Below are 22,447 nucleotides of genomic sequence, written 5' to 3' on the forward strand. Positions count from 1 at the left end.
CAACCCCCACCAGGGGCAAAGGCCAAAAAGGTTTAAGAGCTGGGGAGAGGGAGAGGCCAGGGAGGGATTTGAAAATGAGGGTGAGAATTTTGAAAATTGAGGCGTTACCTGACCAGGAGTTATTGTAAAGGAGAGGAGGGAGAGTAAAACAGTCTGCACCAATCAGACAAGGGAGCTTAGGCCACCCCCATGAGTTAACTTAGCAACTGAGGCTTTAGTACCAATGAAATACTGCAAACAGTTTCTCTTCAGTTGCCGGCTTCAAGTACAATTCTCACTCTGATGATACTTCAACACGCAGTCAGAGTGAGGAATTCCTCTCCGAGATGCCAAGTGTTGTGACTGTCAGCTGGATGTGCCTGCTGGTGATATTATGGCCTTCTGTCTCTTGCTCCCAGAAAACCGAATGCATTAAGATGAACCCCTGCAAATGTATAATGGAGGATGGATCAGGGGTGATTAATCTGGCAGCAATGGGAGACTCTGATGGATTTCTGGAGAGGAATAAACCATTAACCGGTTCAAGCAAGGAATCTGATCCTGATACTTTGTACTCATTTAGTCCTTGTTTTCCATTTAGTGAACCTGTTGAATTTGCCTTTGAATGTTTGGACGTGGCAGTTTGTCTTGTTATCAGACACCAGACCCAGAACGGGGAGATTGTGGATTTTCTCAACTTTGGAAGACACGAGTATAACGAGTTCAGCTATGACAACAATTCGCAAACACTCACTGTCACCTACCCTGGTAAGAATTCTTTTCCATTTGTCCTTAGAAACCTGAGCAAAGAGCTAAGTTATCGATCAGTGGTAAAAAGACTAGCAGATAAAAAGCTGGATGGGCTGACAAGTCTCCTCTTGTTCCTAAATGAGCAAGTTTGAGTCGGCTTTTAAAGATGTTAAATTGAAGGCAGAATGAGGCAACTGAAGAAATTTGGGTGTTTTAAGTTGTTGAGAAAGAAAGGTTTATTCTGGAGAGACAATCCAATGAGTAAGGATGTATGTTATGACTGAGCAGCTGATAAAGCTGAGCTGTTTAAAAAAAAATCCCAGAGGGAAACTTTAAACAACTGTTATAACCTATAATTTTAAGTGTTATGTTTGAGATACAATTCTAAATTCAGGAATCAGACCACCAGTTCTCGAGATGTTTTACATTAAGCTAAATGAAACATTTTATTAATTTATGCAAGTTAAACTTATACACATGGCTACAAATTAGGATGATCATAACTTTTAACAAATTCCCAAACTAAACTCTATTAAGGCAACAGCGACTCATAGACTTAACCAAACACCAGGCAAAGCATTTTCACCTTACAAATTCAAAATGAGGTTCTTTTGGAGGCTTACAGCTGCTTTTGATCTCACATTGCCTCTGCTTTATACACACAAAACTATTGAAGTTATACCTAGCGCAGCCCATTGAATGTAAATTCTCATTGTATCACCAGTCTCTTCTAACAATAAAACTCCTTTCATAGTACCAATTTTATTAGTAATATAAACATATTGCTTGCTATCTGCTAGCTAGGTAGTAGTTTTCACCCCACTTCTTGAACGCTTTATTCAAAATATGCAAATACACTCTACCTCTCTGTTTAAATCTCAAAACTAGTATGCATCAAAGCACTCAGGCTAGCTGGTTTTATTCCAATTAAGACACACCCACAGACTAAACCTCTATTTTAAAAGAAAAATCTTTTCCAATAATATGATATAAATTAATAGCTTCATGACAATGTAGCAAAGGAGAGCAGCTTATGAGGAAGCAGAAAGAAAAGTCTCAGGAACCAGTGTTCATTGTGTTATCTCTAAAATGTGACAAGAAAAATAGAAGGAGGCGTGAAACTCTGGAATTCTCATCCTACACCTCTCTATGTCTCTTCCTTCCTTTAAACTTACCCCCTTTGACCAAACTTTCTGTTACTTGTCCTAAAATCTCCTTTTATGACTCAGCGCCAAATTTTGTTTGATAACATTTCTGTAAAGCATCTTGGGACATTTTACTATGTTAAAGGTGCTATATAAATGCAAATTGTTATTAAATGATTCACTTCTATCTTAAAGATAGACTTTACCTTTTAAATGCTAAATTTCTAATTTTTTGTGAAACTCATCAACCTGAATGTTCTTATTTTTTACGGGTGGGACTTTGTTATGATGGAAGAGTTTTACCGGGTAATTTCAGAGGGCAATTGTTATGGCACTGCTGATGGTAAAGGCTGAATTGTTCAAATTCCAGAAAGAAACTTGAGACAACTGCCATAACTATTTTTTGCAATTTGTGTGTTTCAAGATGAGGGCTTTGAATTCAGTAGTATTAAGACCACTGAGCCTTATATGTTTTTACAAAACTACAATGATTTTAAGCACATATATATGTCTATAAATTGTTACAATAATAACTTCTAAATCCCTTAATTAATCTGACTTCCTGTTACACCTCTGTTAAGGCAACAGTAAGACACGTAGATTTTAAAAGACCCAGGCAAAGAAACATGATACCCTGAACAATCCAATTCAAAGTGAGTTTTCTTAACTTCAGTTCATTGTAGACAGCAGCTTGAGGCGTCGATGCCGAAGGCTTTTCACACTTGTTAGATCTTAAGATGCCTGCCTTTACACAAAGCCTCCTCTCCTTTATATATATTTTCCCCTTTGAATGCAAATTCCCATTGTTTCACTATGTCTTTGGACTTTATCTCCTTGCTCATAAAAAATTATCATAATACCAATTTTACCAGTAATCTTTGGGAAAAATAAACACACTATTTCTTAACTTCTGCTGGTTAGGTGTCATATTTCACTCCCTCTTTTGAATTCAAGCTGGTCTAGTGTATTTAAAAATGCAAAGGTCCTTTTGCACCTTATGTTCTAAGCTTCCCCCATGTTTACCAGCTTAACATTTCATACCTAGCTCATCTTCTAATACATCAAAGCCTTCAGACCAGCTGTCTTTAATCCAATTAGGCCTCACACAGACACATATACCACTATTTTACAATAAATTCTAATAACATTATTATTCCTTCCTGACAGCAATTAAGAGACAATCATTTTTTTATTTATTCTTTCTTGGGATGTGGGCATCACTGGCAGGCCCAGCATTCACTGCCTATCCCTAATTGCCCTTGAACTGAATGGTTTGCTAAGCCATTTCAGAGGGTAGTTAAGAGTCAACCACATTGTTGTGGGTCTGGAGTCACATTTAGGACATATACCACATTCCTGAAGGACATTAGTGAACCAGGTGAATTTTTACAACAATCACCTTGATTGTACCTAACTTTTATTATTATTGAATTTAAATTCTACCAGCTGCCATGGTGGGATTTGAACCCATGTCCCCACAGCATTAGGCTGGGCCTCTGGATTACTACTCCAATGACATTACCATTGCACCACCATCTACCCCACATTAAGCAGACCCATCTTCTCCAGGCAACATGGGATGGGTAATAACTGCTGGCCTTACCAATGACACTCAGCCACAAAATGATTATTTTTTAAAAAAAGTTAGGTTTTTCCAAATTTTAGAAAAATATTATTAGCAAATTTGAACAGTTTGAAAGACTTCATCTGTCCCTGCTGATTGTAGAAACTGGCAGCTATGGAGCCCTGCAGGCAGTGTGTGTGTGTGGAAGGGCAAGGGTGAACACAGGCACTCTGGGTGGAGGGTGAGTGCAGCCGCTATTGGTGTGGAGGGGAGGGCGGTGGGGGCAGAGGTGGGGTGGTGGAGGGTAAATGCAGCTATGCTGGTTGTTGAGGGTCGGGTTTAACAGGCGCTTTGCTTGTTCATTCTGGGGCCTGGTTGAAAACTTTAAACACATCGTACCCACAGGTAATGAACCAAGTCCACGCGACACTTACTAAAATCTTCCACTGCCTCCCACCATGCCAGAATCATACACCCTCAATTAGGCAGCAAATAAAATGCCCAGTCCCCATGTGGCTCTTGGTCGTATTTTAAAGTTCAATTTTGTGCTTACCAAGCCATTCAATAATGCAGTTCTTACCATTTTTGTCACCTGTCCTATTATCTCTTTGTGACACAGTATTAAATTGTGTCTGATAATGCTCCTATGAAGCGCTTTGGGTGGTTTCATCATTATAGGGACTACATAAATACAAGCTGTCGTTGTCATTCTCTCCCAGCTCTTACACATTTTCATTCTTTTCTTCTCTGTTATTTTGCAGCATCTCACAGCAGCCCACTGCATACAGTGGTTCGGTTTAACTGCAACGCCAGTCACTCAGTGGTTCTATCGCGCAATGCGGAAAATCCCAACCTGTTACAGATTTCCGTCGAGAGTCCTTGCGCCTGTCCAAATGGCTGCAAACCTCAGGATGTGGGTCCAGGAACCATCATCTCAATAGTGTTCAGCATAACCGTCACAGCCTACTTCTTGTTTGGTGGGTGAAACAACTTGCACTTAAATAACTCCTCTAACCAAGGGGTGGGGGATGGGTGGGGAGGGGGTGTGTTAGTTCCTAGGTACCTCGTGACATTGTCAGAAACATGAATGCTAAAGGGCACATTGGTGGGAGTGTGCAGAAGGTTGGTCAAAAAGGGTTTTAAGGAGGGTCTTACAGGAGAGAAAGGAGGAAAGGCTAAGGGAGGGAATTGCAGAAAATGGGGACTAGATTCTGAAGGTACGGGCACCAATAGTGGGGTGAAGGAAGCCAACTTGCCCAGCATCGAGGCACTAATCACTCAAAACCAGCTCTACTGAGTGGGGCTTGTTCATATGCCTGACATCAGACTCTTGAAGCAACTGCTCTACTTGGAACTTGGTAGTGACAGGAGACTCCCAGGAGGACAGCGGAAATACTTTAGGGGTGTCTCACAGCGTCCCTGAAGAGATCAAATGTCCCCTGATTCATGAGAGACCCTGGCTTGTGACTGACCAAGGTGGAGAAGGCTGATTCGGGAAGCCACCGAACAGGAGAGGAACGTCAGGAACGTGCTGAGGTGAAGTCAAGGCATTGGAAGGAGGGCACAAACCTCTAAACATCCCATCTACCCAACGCTTTAAGGACCACCTGCCTCACATGTGGCAGAGTCTGCAGATTGCACATTAGATTTATCAGGTCTCTCAGAACCCATCGAGCCGGAGTGGGAGAAAGTCATCCTCGATCCTGAGGGACTGCCTAAGGAGGAGGAGGTAGGGCAGTGGGACGCATAAGAGACCAGAGTTAGAGAAATGAACAGTTTGGTGAGGTTTATAGGCTGTAGGGGATTTGAGAGATAGGGAGGGGCAAGGTTATGAAGGGACTTGGATACAAGAATGAGAATTTTAAATGAGATGTTCCAGGAATTAATACAGGACAACAAGGGAAAGATGAAAAGGGAAAAGCAAAATACTGCAGATGCTGGAAGTCTGAAATAAAAACAAAAAGTGCTGGAAAAACTCAGCAGGTCGGGCAGCATCTGCGGAGAGAGAAACAGAGTTAACGTTTCGAGTCCAATATGACTCTTCTTTGGAAAGGTGAAAAGATGATGTGTAACTAGGACTACCAGATGTCTTTGTATCCGAGTCAGAGCTGCAAACCTACTCCAGAGACTTGACCACATAATCCAGGCTGCCATTTCCAGCAGTACTGAGGGAGTGTTACACTGTTAAGGGGTGCCAACTTTCAGCTGAGACGTTTAACTGAGGCCCTGCCTGCCCTCTCAGGTGGATGTAAAAATGTCCTATGCCACTATTTTGAAGAGCAAGGGCATCTTCCTGGTGCCCTGGCCAATTTTTATCCCTCGAACATCTCTTTCTCTTCAGGTACCATGCTCCATGGACTTCCATTTTTAACTTATGTTGGCCCATGATTATGCTCGACAAGGTACTGCAGTAGTTTGCCTTTGCCTTTTGTAGTATGGCTGACCAAGAAACTCTCCTGCTCTTACTGCCTGGAAGGATTCACAGGGTTGACAATCAACCTAATAATAATATAACAACCTGTTCAGCCACGTTATAAATGCACTTTCCACGGGCATCAAGTCTTGCAGGTGAACTTGAACCCAGAGCTTATGGCTAAAAGGCAGGGCTGCTACCTGCTGAGCCACAAGACTGGAGAATTGCAAACATTACGCCCTTGTTCAATAAAGGTTATAAGGATAAGCCCAGCAATTAGACTAGTCAGTTTTTTAGTGGTGGGCAAGGCTCTAGAAACAATCATTTGGGATAAAATTAGTCACATGGAAAAACGCAGGTTGATGAGGAAGAGCCAGCACGGATTTCTAAAGGGGAAATCGTGTTTAACTGAATTGGAGTTTTTTGAAAAGGTCGATGAGGGTAATGCTGTTGCTGTGGTGTACATGGACTTTCAAAAGGCATTTGATATAGTGTCACACAGACTTGAGAGAAAAGTTATTGCGCATTGGAATAAAAGGGACAGTAGCAATGTGGATACGATATTTGCTGAAAAATAGGAAGCAGAGAATAATGCTCAATGGATATTTTTCGGGCTGGAGGGAGGCTTGTAGTGGAGCTCCCGAGGGGTTAGCATTGGGACCCTTGCTTTTCCTATACATTAATGATCTTGATAGCAGGGGACAATTTAAAAGTTTGCAAATGATACAAAGCTTGAGAGTGTTGTAAACCGCGAGGAGGATAGTGTAGAACTTCAAAAGGACATAGACAAGTTGGTGGAGTGGGCAGATAGGTGGCAGATGACATTCAATGCGGATAAGTGTGAGGTGATGCATTTTGGTAGGAAGAACACGAACAGACAATATAAAATAAGGAATGAAATTCTGAAGGGGGTGCAGGAGCAGAAAGACCTGGGTGTATTTGTGCATAGATCATTGAAGGTGGCAGGACAGGTGGAGAGAGCAGTTAAAGTAGCATATACTATCCTGGGCTTTATTAATAGGGGCATAGAGTACAAGAGCAAGGAGGTTATGCTGAATTTATATAAGACACTCGTTAGACCACAGCTGGAGTATTGTGTACAGTTCTGGGCACCACATTATAGGAAGGATGTGAACACATTGGACAGAGTGCAGAAGAGGTTTACAAGAATGGTTCCAAGGTGAGAAACTTTAGTTACAAAGTTAGTTTGGAGGGGTTGGGACTGTTCTCCCTAGGGAGAATGCAGCTAAGATGAGATTTGATAGAGAAGTTCAAAATCATGAGGGGGCTGGACAGTGTGGATAGGGAGAAGCTGTTCCTGCTCATAAAAATATCAAGAATGAGAGGGCACAGACTTAAAGTGATTTGCAAAAGAAGCAAGTGACATGAGAAAAAACTTTTTCACACAACGAGTGGTTTGGGTCTGGAATGCACTGCCTGGAAGTGTGGCGGAGGCAGGTTCAATCAAGGCATCCAAGAGGGCATTAGATAATTATTTGAATAGAAACAATTTGCAGGGGTACAAGGAAAAGGCAGGCAATGGTACCAGGTCTTAATACTCATTTGGAGAGCTGGTGCTGACACAATAGGCCGAGTGGCCTCCTTCTGTGCTGTTAAAATTCTGTGATTCTGTTTGTGGGACCTGGCTGTGCTCAAATTTACTGCAGCATTTCCTACATTAGAACAGTGACTACACTTTAGAATTACTTCATCTTCTCATTTCCCCTTGCATCTCTAGCCCAAAATTTTAAATCTGTGCCCCCTAATCCTTTTGCCATCAGCTAATGGGAAGTGTTTTTCTTTATCCATCTTATCTAAGCTGGTCATAAGCTGTGCTCAAATTGACTGCAGCATTTCATACATTACAATGACTACACTTTAGAATTACTTCATTGGTTGTAAAGCATTGGTTTGTGTGTCTTAAAAGGAGACAGTGTGAATCAAGTTGGTCTTTTTAAGTTTAAATGCTGTTGAACCACATCACCAATATTAGCAGTCCCCACACCCCCCCCCAAATCAACATGCCTTCTTCACTCTGCACTGACACTTCAAAACAAAAAAATGTCTTTGGTTTTGAGATTTCCCAGCATGTGCAGCATTTTGCTTTTGACTTTTTTAAACAAGTTGTGAATAGAATCTAAGGCCCTCCCTCATTAAACGAGTGTTTGTTAATGGGAACATTAGAGTGAGGAATCTGAAATCCTTCTGGTTGTTTTCTCAGGTTTATGCGCGCTCAATCCAGTCAGAACTCCCAACGGCATTGAAATCATTCCCAAAGAAAAGATATGGTGCAGTCTGTGTTACACCTGCGTAGAAAGGAAAAGAAGAAAGCAGAGGAAGCATCAACAGCACAAATGAAGTACTACAGTGAGGATTTGCTGTAAAATGTTCAATTTCATTTTTCACACACATTAGGGATATTGTGCATGAAAACAGTACAAGTTTTATTTTGTAGTTGGGTTATTTTCCAAATCTGCTCTTCAATGCTCTCAATTTTTACCCTTAAAACACAAACCAAAGCCAGTTCTCCATGGATTGAAAGAAGCAGAACCAGACGTTGAGTCATAGTATTTTACAGCACAGGAGGCCGCCATTCAACCCATCAAGGTTATGCCAGTTCCCTGCAGAGCAATCCAGTCAGTCCCTGCAAGCTTATTTCTTTCAAGTACCCATCCAATTTCCTTTTGAAGTCATCAACTGCCTGCTCATGAGGCTGGTGAAAGGGGAGAGTGTTCCTGGTCTCTGCATAAAAAAATTCTTCCTCTAATTTCCCCCTGCATTTCGAGCCCAAAATTTTAAATCTGTGCCTCCTAGTCCTTTTGCCATCAGCTAATGGGAAGTGTTTTTCTTTATCTATCTTATCTAAGCCGGTCATAATTTTGAACATCTTTAAAATCAAATCTCCCCTCAAACTCCTTTGCATGAACGAGAGCAACACCAGCCTTTCCAATCTAAGCTTGCAACTAAAACCCCCAGTCCGAGGAACCATTACATTGGTGATTCTCAATCTTTTTTTGATTGGGGAGTCAAGAAAATACTGAGACCTCCAGGAACCTCCTGTAAATACTAACACACTTCCAGAGATTCCCAGCCCAGTCACTCAAGACAGGGATAATAGTATAGCAGTTATGTCACTGGATTAAAAAGTTAGAGAGGATTGTTGCTCGGTAGTACAGAACTTGAATATTGCTGAAAAGAGACGTTGCCAAAATTTTTCACCTTGTACTCAAAAGGACAAATTCAAGAATGCCAAATTTCAAACAAGCTCAACAATTTATACGACAGGATAAAAGGGTTGTGATTGGTTGGTAAATTGGCTCCGATTGACATGGAGACTTGCCAACCAATCAGCATCCTTTTTCTTTTTAGTATAAATTGAGATATTTTGAAATTTGGCATTCTTGCATTTGTCGTGATGAAAGACAGGCAGAAAGCTTTGGCAACATGTCTCTTTTCAGCAATATCAGAGAATTCAAATCTCACTCTGGCAGTTTAAGAATTTAAATTCAGACTTTTTGTAAAAAGAGTATGATAGTACAATGATTATATATTATGTGACTAGCGATCCAGAGGTCCGGATACATAATCCAGAGAATTACTTCAACAGTCATGATGAGCTAGCGGCTTCCCGTGCCGTCTCATTCCACAAGACATGATTGGAAGTTTGCTATGAAGACTGACAGGTAGCATAACCTGCCACACACCATCTAGGAAAATTGTTTTGTTGAGCACTGCCGTCAGCTCACGTACAACCTGGTTTATTACCAAGCTATACAGGCTATGAAGGTCATAGGATCAAATCCGTCTCCTGTGCTGAATTAGCCAATCTCAGGAGTTGACAATTCTCCCCTGGCCTATAGAAATGAGGAAATCTTCCTGGGTTCCCATTACAGAATACTATCCAGATAATCCAATTAGTAAAATGCCAATGTTACATTAGTGACAGATTATTGACTTGCAAACTGGCACCACAGACAATGTGCCAGAACACACACCATGTAACCTTGCACAAAGAATGACCACTTGGGCAAAGCATGAGAAAGTTACCGGGGGTCTCACTGAACCACAAGAGTCTAGAAAGGTGTAAAGGTCTTTACAATATCGAACAGGAAAAGATCCTTTGGGCTTATCCAGCCTGCCTCAATGGTGATAGGACGTGTCCCAAAACCATTTGTCTCCAGGGAGAGGCCAAAAAACAGAAAAACCCAAGTAACCGCGTTTAAAATAAGATTCTTCACGCTAAACACAAAATAACATTTTTATTGTTAATACAGGTACCCAATATCATTTATTTCCCAGAAAACAGTATTACATGATACTGCTCCTATAGTTACACTTTAAAATATGAAACAAATAACCTTAATACAAATATCTTTTAACCAATTACAGTACATTGTGCATTCTAAACATATCTAAATGTTATACAATATTCCAGCTGATAAACATTTCTATAAATTCCACATCCTCTGGGCATTTTTTTTAAGAAACCTGTACACCCACCTCCATTAAGATCACAAAAATAAGTGTCTAAATATATCATTCGAAATACATTCTGTAACACCTTTACTTTTAACAAAATCATAAAAATCTCTTGTCATCATTTAGCTTTAGTTCAGAGTTAGGTCATTTCAGAAAATGTTAAATCCATCTAAAGAAGTGCCTAATCTCCCAATGCATAGCTTCAAATCCCTTTCAGAAATATACAGATTTACTTAAGGCAAGTAGAGTGCCAGGAGGCCACACGTCATTTGCCCGAATGCAGCTGGTTAGGATCACTAATAATTGTTGTAATGAATGTGCCACCTGATCAGGTAATGGGTATATTGCCACCTTCAGCAGTCCTATGTGGGTTTATGCTGCTGGCATTTAATGAGCTGTTGGTTAAGAAAAATGAGCATCAAATACTTTCAAAATCAATCCAGATTTAAGGTGACGCTACTCATTGGTTGGAACATCCAGAATCTACAAGGTTCTCTATAGCTCCCATATAAAGCAGGGAAATCTCAAAAAATATTTCAAAGGGAAATGCAAGCAACAATCTACCCAAAAAACAATTAAAAGAACATCGATAGTTAGCAATAAAAATGTCCCAGTGGTACCTAGGTGCTGGAATAAACCACCTATAGCAGAGTTCACCCCTGGCTGTGGCAGTGAACCTATGCTACTCCTTTAAACAGCCAATGGGCCACCAGAACACATGATCAGTAGCAAGTACTTCATGGAGCACACAGCAAATTTCAATTTTCCTCTCATTTCCTGCTTGTTATGAAAGTGGAGTGTCCAGCACTGTCATTTTAAAGGTAACTAGCAAACTAGTTAGTTACCCAGTTAACTTAGGACGGCTTTAACAATATGGTTTCCCCACAGGAAATGGACTCTCTGTTTGGATTTAACTCTAGTCTCTCTCTGAATGCTTCCCCCCACCCCCCCCCCACACCTCCTCCCATTGATTCTATGCTAATGAAGTTGCAGAATCTCAACTCAAAAATATCTGCTTTTCAGTTTAAACCAGGACACACACCACATCTCTCTCACACAAACACACACTCCAGTTGTATGATAAAAACGAAAAAACTGCGGATGCTGGAAATCCAAAACAAAAACAGAATTACCTGGAAAAACTCAGCAGGTCTGGCAGCATCGGCGGAGAAGAAAAGAGTTAAAACTCTTTTCTTCTCCGCCGATGCTGCCAGACCTGCTGAGTTTTTCCAGGTAATTCTGTTTTTGCTCCAGTTGTATGAATTAGTTGGAAACAAACGACAATCAAAATAAATCTTTGGAATGAAGTATGTGTTTGCTTCTGGTTCTACGGCAGATTTTAGTCGCCTCAAAGATTCAAGTGCAAGATTCTGCAAATTCAGGTATTCACAACAGACAGAGAGTAAGCCCACAGGTCTCTTGTGCAATGGAAACATATTCTAACCAGGCTTTCTGCTGCTCAATAAAGCATCCTCTCATGGAATTGGGTTAAAGGCTTTAAGTCTGATTTGGTTTAAATATCATTTAAAGTTTATATTGTTTGACCTTCCCATCCAATTCCAATCCAAACAAAGATATACAACTAATGTAGCTGTGATCGATTTACCCATTATAAATGAACACACTGTAGGCTTCATATAACTGGTACAATTAACTGCAGGTACCACACATTTTACCATCCGGGAGTGACTGCATTCAATTGCTGCTATAAAACCCTGAACTGATGATCCAGAAAAATCTTGCTTTGCTTATCAATATTTTTTCATCGGCTGTGGATATACCATGGGAACTAAAGCAGGGGTATCACAACATTTCAACTAATTATCTTTAACCTAACTGGGCAGAGATTGCCTTTGTCAGTGTGGCCAGATGGCACTCCATCATGCAAATGTCTTTAGTCAGAGGTTACAACAGTCCAATATAAACTCTCACACTAAATACCAAAAAAAAAATGCTGCCTTTTAAAAAAGAAAATCAGAAACACGATTGATATTCTAAACACATTTTCTAATGTCACACTGGGAGACGCCCATGCTTATGGGCCACTCTCCCACCGTGACAACACAGCACACAACCAGCCCGCTGGTTGTAAGCGCTGTGATACATCGCAAAAAGAATCAAGACAATTCAGAAACAGCTTAAAAAAAAAACACAGCTCCTACAACAGTGGTCAATATTGGACAGTTTTACAAATAAAAGCAATCACCAAATATTCTTTTTTAAAATCTGTGATCAATATTTGATTGGCAGAAAAAGCTATTAAATATGAATTGGAGGAAAAAAAGCAGTGCACCTGAGCTCTAAAATGGATTAATTACTACAGTATTTTTATAATGAAATGGGTAAAGCAAACTCTCAAACCATGTCCAACAAGAGTGAGGTTCTTTCACTGCATTAGCGATATTTTGGGAACTCCAGTTTCCTGGTGTGATCCAGTCTCATTAGCAAGAAGCCTCACATATTATGTTAAGTCATAACTCAAAAGTCCTGCCTTTCCTTCAAAGTTACTAGTTTCACATGGTTCTGTGAGCAAATGCAACAAAAAGGGGTGGGGGTGTGGGAGTTCGCTTTGCAAGTCCGCTCTCATCAATTCCCCAGATGGCAAGACCTCGGTCCTACTTAGCAAAGGACTTGGAGGTGGCATGGTTGGTTGGTACTTCAATACTGCTATGCCATGGAGTGGCAGCATAAGAGCCCACACAAGGGAGAAACGGTACAAAGGTGAGGGCAGAGGCCTGGTAGTAGGTTACCTACCAGCTTCGCAACCAGGGAATGACATGAAAGCAGGAGAAAATTAAACTGGGATGCAGGGGAGAGTCATGGATAAAGGAAAAAATGGAATCAAAAGACGACTGCTTCAAGTCTCAGTTACGAAGATTTTCTGCTTTGGTTGAATAAAATTGGCTCTTTCAATGGCCACAGCATAAGTGCAGCTCCGAGTTGGTGGCAATCTAGTTTGAAATCCCTGTATTTAAAGTAAAGTACAAATTGAAGCTCTGTCAGCAAGACCTGCAGTAGTGTGAGATCCTACCTCCGAAAGCAGCACGTAAAAACAGGAAAAACTGCTAGAAAAGGATCTCATTAGAAAACTGTTCAAGTGAAGTTACTCTAAACTATGATTAACTGAACACCTTGATCACCAATAACCAAATGTTGTTAAAACACAATAAAACTCATTCAATTTTAACACTTGATCTGCTGGTTTTGTAGATGCTGAAAATATCTGCTTTTCAACACTTCCTGAAAAGTTTAACTTCTCTTGAGAAAAGAATCAATGCAGGAAAGGGCTGTGATATTACACACACACACTTATAATCATGTACGAGAGATCTCTGATGTGTATGGAGCTCAGCCTGAGCAAAGATTTTCTATGGAAATCCCTGCATGTATGTTAACACACTAAGCTGCCTGTCTGCAATAAATGTGTACTGCGCTACCCCAATTCAACATTCAGAGGCTGTTAAGTTGTTTAACAGATGGGGTGAGAAATCTCTCAAAGAGTCATGTGCCAAATTAAAAAGAGCCTAATGATGGAGAGATCAAACCAAAGCATTGGGGTCATGAAACTGTTGGTCATTTAGTCGATAAGCATCAAGTATATTGATATATATATATATATATATTTTTTTTTTTACAGCTAAAATCTGAAAATACAACTGCATAAAGTATTTAATATTTTCTATCCATTTAAGTAGAATGAAAAATATTTTTATTCACTACAATTTTGTCAATGGGGCAGCATTCCACCTTATGGATAGCTAACTGTAGGAAAAAAAATATTGGGCATTAAATCTAGTCTTCTTTAAGCCACAGTGTATGTCATCCGTAGGGAGCATACCTGCATAGCGCACATCTGTGCTCAGATTAAATGCCCACTGGCAGTTCCTGCCTCATGCCCCACACAATATATAACAATATTATTAATTTGAAACAATGGACAGCATGCATGCATCCCACTTTGTTGTACTTTGACGTTACTGAACGTGTTTTGGATAGGCACCAGCTTTGGCAGGGGACAGCATGAAGCAGAGAAAGTGTCCTTGAAGTAAAATATAAGAGTGGGCTTTACATGGATACTGGGTCTCCATATCCCAGTGTTGGCTTGGATATGTATCAAATTCACAATAATTAAAAGGGAAGACCTTACATTTCTATGTAACTTGACAAATGGGCCACCTTTTATTTCTTCAAGCATGTTGCACTTCAGTGCTGAAGCTGAGCAAATGCCCAGAAAGATTTTTTTAAACAAATATGCAGACTGTAGGAGCTTGAAGGTGGTGTGTTTAGACTTTTGTGAACCAGTCTGTGCGATGAATTCTGTCCCAGCAGGTAAAGTGTTAATTTTGGCTCTGCATTCAACAAATAACTTAAGCAAGAGTTTTCCTTTCACTAGTTGTCACAGAACAGTTATTAAAACGGTACAAAAGTCAGGAGATAAGATTCATCACAGCCATTGTATTTTAGGCCTAATATACCACAGATACGGATAGTGGACAAGTTAACCGTTCACAATACGTCAAACTGAGGCACAATATTCACAGGTGGCATGCAATAAGCAAGACGATAAGAATAGTGTAGGAAATGTATAAGTCTTCAAAGTGCATAGCTAACCCAACGCCAGGACATTCAGACAGGAACAGGAAAATGACATCATTAAAGAGCTACAGCTTCTAGGCATCATTTGTTCCATTAGAGGTGACAGATATTGCTCACAACATACTGACTCAGGACTGAAAAGTCGAAGATCTGGACCATCAGATTATACACTTGCAGCCTGAAAGGCCAGCAAAAACCATGGAGTGCTCAATTTTCATTGTTGGATATTTCAACAGCTGAGCGTTGCAATAGCATAGTATTGCTGAAAAAAAGAGTCAGCTATTAATGTTGTGTAGCAGAAATCTGTGGCACTTCTTTAAACACATCCCTCAGATCAATGGGGCAGTAGGTTCTGCTCCGCTGTTCCAGAAACAATTCAGGGAAAAAAAAAACAATTCCAGCCCTGAAGGTTTACAGGAACCTTGTTTCAAAGCAAGAAAGGCCTCTATTAAAGGCCACTTGCCAATGGACTTTGAGACAAATTCCAGTTTTAGAATCAGCTGCCTGCACTTGAAATATAATTCAGCTGCAAGGAAACATCAGCAATTCTGCAAAGGCAAGACTTGCCCACCCCTGTTCTGAACAGTTGGGTAACAATTAAAAGGTATTAATAGTCATCTATTGCCTGGTTCAGTGGTGCATCACTAGTCTCTGCAAGTAGGTAGTAGAGCACACAGAATGTACTTTTCTTCAGAATAATTTCTGACTAGGTTACTGTTATTGCAACAGCATGCCACTTGACTTTAATATTTTTCTTGAGCATTTAAAGCCAGCCTTTTTAGTAAGTGTTCAGATAGTGCATGGTAAAACACATTGGATTTTTCTTCTGAAGCACAGATTTTAAAAAGTGATTTTTTTAAAAAAAATGAGTGAACCTGCTCCCTGCCTATAAAGAAATGTGCTCCCGTAACATTCATTATTAAAGGAACATTGACATACATGAAACTGTCGAGTCCCTGACTTGCGTAGGAAGCATCAGAAAACATGAATAATGTCATAACTAGACAAAGGAAAAAAAAGTCCTATTACTTCATTTCAGGAGAAATACAACACCCCACAGGTACACAAATACTCTGTACAAGACATCACCGTATTTGATGTGTCCACTGATGGCGTCATAGTTGATTCATTGATTTGGAATTGGGTCATCGTGTTTTACTGTGAAAACATAATGGCCCGTCCTTTTCTTGATGGCAATTAATGTTTAAAATTAAATGAAAAACTAATGACCAAAACCACAATCAATTTTGGTTGTGTAAAACAAACTGTTCTCTGCACACACATGGCAGCTTAAATATTTGGGGCTAAACACAATAAAATCTTTAAAAGCATTTAAAAGTAATTTTTTCTTTATGCAGCAGTCAAAGATTCACATGGTGGTGTGCAGTGCAGTCCTTAGCCCTGGTCTGTAAATGGCTGAGGAATGGGGAGAAAACAGTTTTTATGTGCGCTCTGGTTTTACCATGAAATAACACTGCCACAACATCTCAAGGAAAAACTGTCACCTTTTTAACAAACTCACAGCCAAATAGTTTTGGTATTTAATTGTTGCATTTCGAAAAGGTTTTGGAAACATTTTAAAGTCAAGAAAATTATTTTTCAAATTAAGTCCCAAAAGCTGTACTGGTTCAGAAGATTTTGTGACAAAGGAATGAAGATCCTTTTTTAGGGACTTGTGTCCCACTCAATTACTCCAATGCGGTCAGAATCAACGTCGGCCACTTCTTGGGGTTGTTGGATAGAAATGGCCACCCTCCTCCTTCAGTCCAGCTGGGCTGGTGGGCAGCATGACCTGATGAATAAGACTAGATGTGCAGTAGGCAAGGAGCTCAAATGGAAAGTGGTTAAGTAGGTGCAGAGGGGCTCACAAGCTTCTCAGCGGCTCTCAATAACAACAGGCTCAAAGACACCTGCAGATACCCTGTGGAGAAAGGAGCAGTGTTTGTTACTCTCATAACATAAACACTCTGCAAACACCAAGGCATTCCATTGCTTCAACATTGACACCTTAAGCATAAGAATCACACACACACACATTTGAATACAGCATGACTGATAGCAAGTCTCAGTTTGATTTGGTTTCTGAAATCATTTGCAGGGCTGATGCGAGAATGGAAAACAATCTTGGTCAAGAGATTCTCTCAATTTCTATCTCATTGCTTTCTGGACAGTGTTCAACATAAAAGTATATTCTGCTGTCACTGCACAGCTAATGAGAGTTATGTTTTAGGTTGGAGGGTACAAAATGCCATATTCCCCAGATTGGACAGGAAAAGAAACAAACCCATTAAATGATGATTAAAACTTGGTATTACTGTCAGAAATTAGTTGAATGAACAGTGGTTTTTAAAATGACATTTATTTAGCACTTTTCAAATAGTAAAACATCCAAGGCATTTCACAAGAGCATTATCAGACAACTAGTTGATTGTCGAGAATTTGTTCTGTGTAAAACCTTCAAAGTTTTATTAAAGAATGTATTTACAATGTCAGTACAGCTGGCACAGAGGAAATGCTTCCCTCAGGTGTTGTTGTTTAATGAGATACTGATAAACAAAACCCCTTGATCAGATGGTTGCCTGGTGGGGAAGTCACTACATTGCATTAAAACACTTGTGGATTTAAAGGGTCAAAATTGTTATTCTAAAGCATTCCTCTGTGCAAACAGAGGAAAGACAAGCTGAAGATTAAAGGGCCCAACCTTACAAGATAAACCTCAGAAGGGTTTTTAAGCACCAAAGATTCATTTAGAAGAAAATCCCACCCTAAAATAATCTGGGTGTCTAGGATAAATTAGACATGAAACACACCTGTTTCCCAGCTGAATGCCACTGAGTGCTGTTGTTCCATCTCTGCTCACAAACAGCCTTAAATTACTGTCTGGAAATTAAGAGTACACAACATTAGCATACGGTAGAGAGAAAAAAATGCATTCCTGGCTCAAGAATCTAAGCCCTTGGCAACAGCTCATTTTGAGAACACTGATTCAAAGACTTGCATTTATATCACACCTCAACATGTCTCTCGAGGAATGCAGAAGTACAATGAATTACAATGTGTAACAGCTGCTGTTCTCCAGGTAAAGATGGCAGTCTTTTTACAAGTTCTTGCAAACAGCAAGGAGATAAATAGCCAGTTAATCACTGTTTGATGAAGTTTGCTGAGCAATGTCAGTCTGGACAGTGGGAGAACTCCCTGTTCCCTTTGAAGGAATAATGGTCTGGAACCTTTGACATCCACCTGAACAGTGGGAATAAGCAGATGAAGCCTTGGGATTAAAGGCTCACTGAAAAGTTGAGAATTCTGATAATGTAGCAATCCATCAGTACTGCAATGAACTGTTGCCCTGAATTGATAAACTGAGTCAGAGAGAATTAATTACATCATTTCTCTAACCAGAGTTTGCCAATAACTATCTTTTCATAAGGCCAAGATCAAGGAGTTTGAGGCATAAATGTGCGCCTCCTTGTGGTTGGTGCTGGGAATCAATGGAGAGAAATAAGAGGAACCTAAAGAAAAGCACAAAATAGAGAGTAGATCATGTGGCCCATTGATCCTCCTCTGCCATTCAATACAATTATGGCTGATCTTGGCCTTCAACTTCATTTTCCCACCTGCTCCCATATCCATTAATTCCCTGAGACCTCACAAATCTGTCTATCAAGCTTTAAATACATTCAACGATAGAGAAGCCACAACCCTCTGGGACAGAGAATTCCAAAGATTCATAACCTTTTGAGTGATGTAATTTCTCCTGGTCTCAGTTCGAAACCATCGGCCCCTTATCCTGAGATTGTGCCCTTGTGTTTTAGATTCCCCAACCATGGAAACAACCTTTGTGTCCAGCCTGAAATGCCGCTTCAGAATCTTGTATGTTTCAGTAAGATCACCTCTCAGTCTTCTAAACTCCAGCAAATATAGACCCAATTTACTCAGCCTCTCATCCCAGGTGACCAATCTAGTGAGTCTTTGCTGTATTACCTCCAAGCAATGTGTTTTTAAACTTTTTTTTAAGAGCAAAATGCTCTTTGGAGTTAAACAAAATCCTTAGATAGGAATTATATAATTTTATGAAAGCTACCCACTTTAATATAGCATTAAGAACAGGTCACAGAAAAAAGGGGTGAACTCCATCCATCATTGCAAAAGTACATCTCTATTAAAAAGAACTTTATTCGAAATAAGCTACCCACCTCAACTCCATCAGCAACAGTCACTCCTATTTACACCACAATTGGACAATATTACTAACCAAATGTTTTATTTTTAAACCAATAAAAACAGTGGAGACATTCACAATCACTGCTTACATCATAAAGTCTCCGTCAATTTGGACTCCATATACAAACCTCAGCATAAATGACGAGGTTCAAATGGCTTGAATCCCAGAACACTGAAGGAGTGTGGGGAGGAGGGAGCAGAGACACTAACCATAATTCTTCAAAAATCTTGGCAGTTGTGACAAAGGACTGCAGAGTGGCAATTATTGCACTCCTTCTCAAGAAGTCAGGTTAAGGCAGGAAAATTGTCTCACCTTGTGCGTAGGCAAAGAAATTCCTGTTGATTACTACCTACTGCCCTCCATCAGCTGATGAATCAGCACTCCATGTTGAACACCATTTGAAGCAAGCACTGAGGGTAGCAAGAACACAATGTACTATGGTTGGGGAACTTCAATGTCCATCACCAAGAGTGGCTCAGCAGCACCACTACTGACTAAACCCTGAAGGATATTTCTACCAGACAGGGCCTGAACCACATGATGAGGGAACCAATAAGAGGGAAAAACCTACTAGACCTTATCCTCACAAATCTACCTCTTGCAGGCAGGAGTGACCACTGCACAACTTTGGCAACATGTCTCTTTTCAGAAAGGTGAATTATTGAATAATATGAAGATACGAATTAGAAGGAGTAGGCCACCCGGTCCCTTCAGCCTGCTCTGCCATTCAATAAGATCGTGGTTGATCTAATTTTAACCTTGGCTCCATATTTTTGCCTACCCTTGATGATCTTTCATCCCCTTGCTTACGACAGTGGAGCTGGTAGCAGTTTGGCCCATCATGTTTGTACGAGTTCTTTGAAAAAGCTATCCGATTGGTTCAAATGCTATGCCTCTCCCTGTGGCACTGCGAAGGTTTGATCCTTCCAATTCCCTTTTGAAAATTATTGAATTGGTTTCCATTACCCTTTCAGGTAGCACATTGCAAATCAAAATGCACTGCGCAAAAAAATTCTCATCTTGCTTCTGGTTCTTTTGCCAATTACATTAAAGTCTGTGCTCTCTGGTATACAGCATAGCTTTGCCACAAGTTGAGGTTGAGACTGCAATGTGATTTAAAGGCGACTGGATAAATACTTGAAAAGGAAGCATAAGTGAACACGGGGAAAGCAGGGAAGTGTGATTAGGTTAAATTGAAGTTACAGGTGTGACGAGCCGTATGGCCTCTGCCCATGCTGTAGTTTCTATAATACTTGTGTGGTCCAATTGACAGTGGTGAAATAAGATTTGGCAACTGCTGAAATCAACATATTTCCACAGTTGTTTCATCATAGACCACACACCATTGTGGTTTTCCCCATGAGTAACTGAGGCACGTGATGAGTACTGTGCCAGAGCCAGATTCTCTGCAGCAACATTAGTCACACTGCTGGACATTGATGGTGATCACTGTACAAATTTAATCAACATTTTGCCTTTTCTTTTGAACTTAAGTCATACTAACCTCACAATACATTTGCAAAGTAGGTAGCATTTTGGAAAGAAGCTTTCAATTTGGGTGATTCAACCTATAATAGCCCTGTTGGCCCCTAAAAGAGCAGCCACTTGAATGAGTGATAGTTGGTGGTGCCCTGGGAATCATGCCCCCTGCATTAGGAGAGAACAACAGAATGGGGTGAGCTTACCTTCAGCATTACTGACATCTGTGAAATCTTGACTCTGCACGATTTTTTCCACAATGTCATCTGCATCAATCCTGGTGTCATCGACCCAAGTGGGTTGACTCTCCACAGTTTCCTTCTTCCGCCTAAGGGATGGAGAAACTGTTAGAAACAGCTACATGCCTAAAAATTAGATCAACAGCCAGTGTATGAGGGCCCTGAAATTCTGAAGTTGGCATACATCTTCCAATTCTTTGTGGAATGCCAACTGTGACAGACCTTTCCCAAGATGTCATTAAAATCATGTCAGTAGCTATGGTATGTTTCATCTTGTGAAGCAACGTTGTCAATCTACTCTTTCCCCCAAAAATGTGCATTTTCCAGCAAAGTCTACATAATCCAGGAGCATGAATTTGGGCTAAATTTTCTCCCCTTACAGTGTCACAAAAGACCAAGTGTAGCACCCACAGAAGGATCAACTAAATCAGCACAGTACAGGGATAAACCCAGCACCTTCCTGATCTATATAGCCTAGTACTACACCAAATAGTTGCTCACCAAGCCATGAGGGCAGCTGAACTTGAGTTTTCTTAGGCTGCTTCCAATGATCCTGAATCAAATTGGAATTTACAGAGAGAGTACCCTTTTGTGCGAACTGGTTGTGCAACACTTATGGTTCAGACGCATACAGAATACATCAAGGTCACAGATCAGTTAATGAACTAATGAAGTTGCTTTTTTTCACTTCTACATTATCAGCAGTACACTGTTGACGCACTCCAGGTTTGATATTTATTTCTAAATTTTGGGCCCACTTTTTACATTGTTAAATACAGTACAGATCATATAAAGATGTGTACACTTTCCATTCTGCCCACATTCCTACATCACCAATTCTTAGGTCTTTCTGAGGGAGGCTGCGTATTTAATACCAGTCTGTAATGGATTATTCAAGTCTCAGGGCACAGGCAACAATCCAGTAGGATAGAGTGAGATTTCCCATACTCATTCCATAGAGAACCTTCACTGTATGGTTTGATGGTGTCCTAGGAGAAACAAGAGTTAACGTTTCGAGTCGGATATGACTCCTCTTCTGTCCAAAGAAGTCATAACAGACTTAAAACATTAACTCTGTTTCTCTCTTCACAGATGGAGACAGGCCTGCTGAGTCTTCCCAACATGTTCTGTGAATTTGATCAAACTAGTCTGGGTTGAATTTGGGCCTGTACAGATGAAAGGACAGCATCCTGCATTGTCTGTTTTGGACACAAGGCAATACAATGCCTTGGAACACCTTAAGTCGGTCATAAGGTTGGATACGCTGAGACAAAAACAGTCAGAAGCAAAACTGAAGACATTCAGCTATTTGAATCCTGTTAAGTCAAATTGTTTTGAAGAAAAATGGCATAAGGTAGAGGTACTTAATAAATTAAATAGAACAGCACAATTTCAATTTGAATAAACAGATGATTCAAATTAAGCAACTTTGAATTAAGAGTAGAATGTCTTTAAAATCCAAACTGGAGCAATAAAATAACCATCCATTTAGTCTGCCAGAAAAGTTACTTTGAAGTTTTTCCAGTCAGAGACTGCAGGGTGTGAAGATGCGCGGGCCATTTGCTGGCAGAGTCGAAAACC

General features: G+C 40.3%; 2 protein-coding genes across 5 annotated transcripts in view; one reads left to right on the top strand and one right to left on the bottom strand.

Annotated features, from left to right (window-relative positions):
• The first annotated feature begins 245 nt into the window (after positions 1-245).
• Positions 246-21,984, top strand: LOC121280797. Its single transcript, XM_041193026.1, has 4 exons — positions 246-747; positions 4,200-4,415; positions 8,073-8,218; positions 21,959-21,984. Exons 1-3 carry the CDS (start codon positions 327-329, stop codon positions 8,207-8,209), a joined length of 774 nt encoding a protein of 257 aa, XP_041048960.1. The 5' UTR covers positions 246-326; the 3' UTR covers positions 8,210-8,218; positions 21,959-21,984.
• The window catches only part of LOC121280796 (protein FAM102A-like), a 109,274-nt gene continuing 101,592 nt past the window's right edge, over positions 14,766-22,447 (bottom strand). For all 4 annotated transcript variants that reach the window (XM_041193022.1, XM_041193023.1, XM_041193024.1 and 1 more), the window contains 3 exons: positions 20,834-20,955; positions 17,737-17,806; positions 14,766-16,847 (listed from right to left, as the gene is read on the bottom strand). In XM_041193022.1, the coding sequence (XP_041048956.1) occupies positions 16,802-16,847; positions 17,737-17,806; positions 20,834-20,955 (238 nt within the window). In that variant the 3' untranslated portion in view covers positions 14,766-16,801. The remainder of the gene's footprint in view (positions 16,848-17,736; positions 17,807-20,833; positions 20,956-22,447) is intronic.

The sequence above is a fragment of the Carcharodon carcharias genome, chromosome 8 (assembly GCF_017639515.1).
Source record: "Carcharodon carcharias isolate sCarCar2 chromosome 8, sCarCar2.pri, whole genome shotgun sequence".
Lineage (NCBI taxonomy): Eukaryota > Metazoa > Chordata > Chondrichthyes > Lamniformes > Lamnidae > Carcharodon > Carcharodon carcharias.

Excerpts from the sequence above, each read along its gene's own strand:
- LOC121280797 (XM_041193026.1), top strand. The coding sequence starts at position 327 with ATGCCAAGTGTTGTGACTGTCAGCTGGATGTGCCTGCTGGTGATATTA. Across the intron at positions 748-4,199 it reads ACTCACTGTCACCTACCCTG|CATCTCACAGCAGCCCACTG; the intron begins GTAAGAATTCTT and ends GTTATTTTGCAG. Across the intron at positions 4,416-8,072 it reads CACAGCCTACTTCTTGTTTG|GTTTATGCGCGCTCAATCCA; the intron begins GTGGGTGAAACA and ends TTGTTTTCTCAG.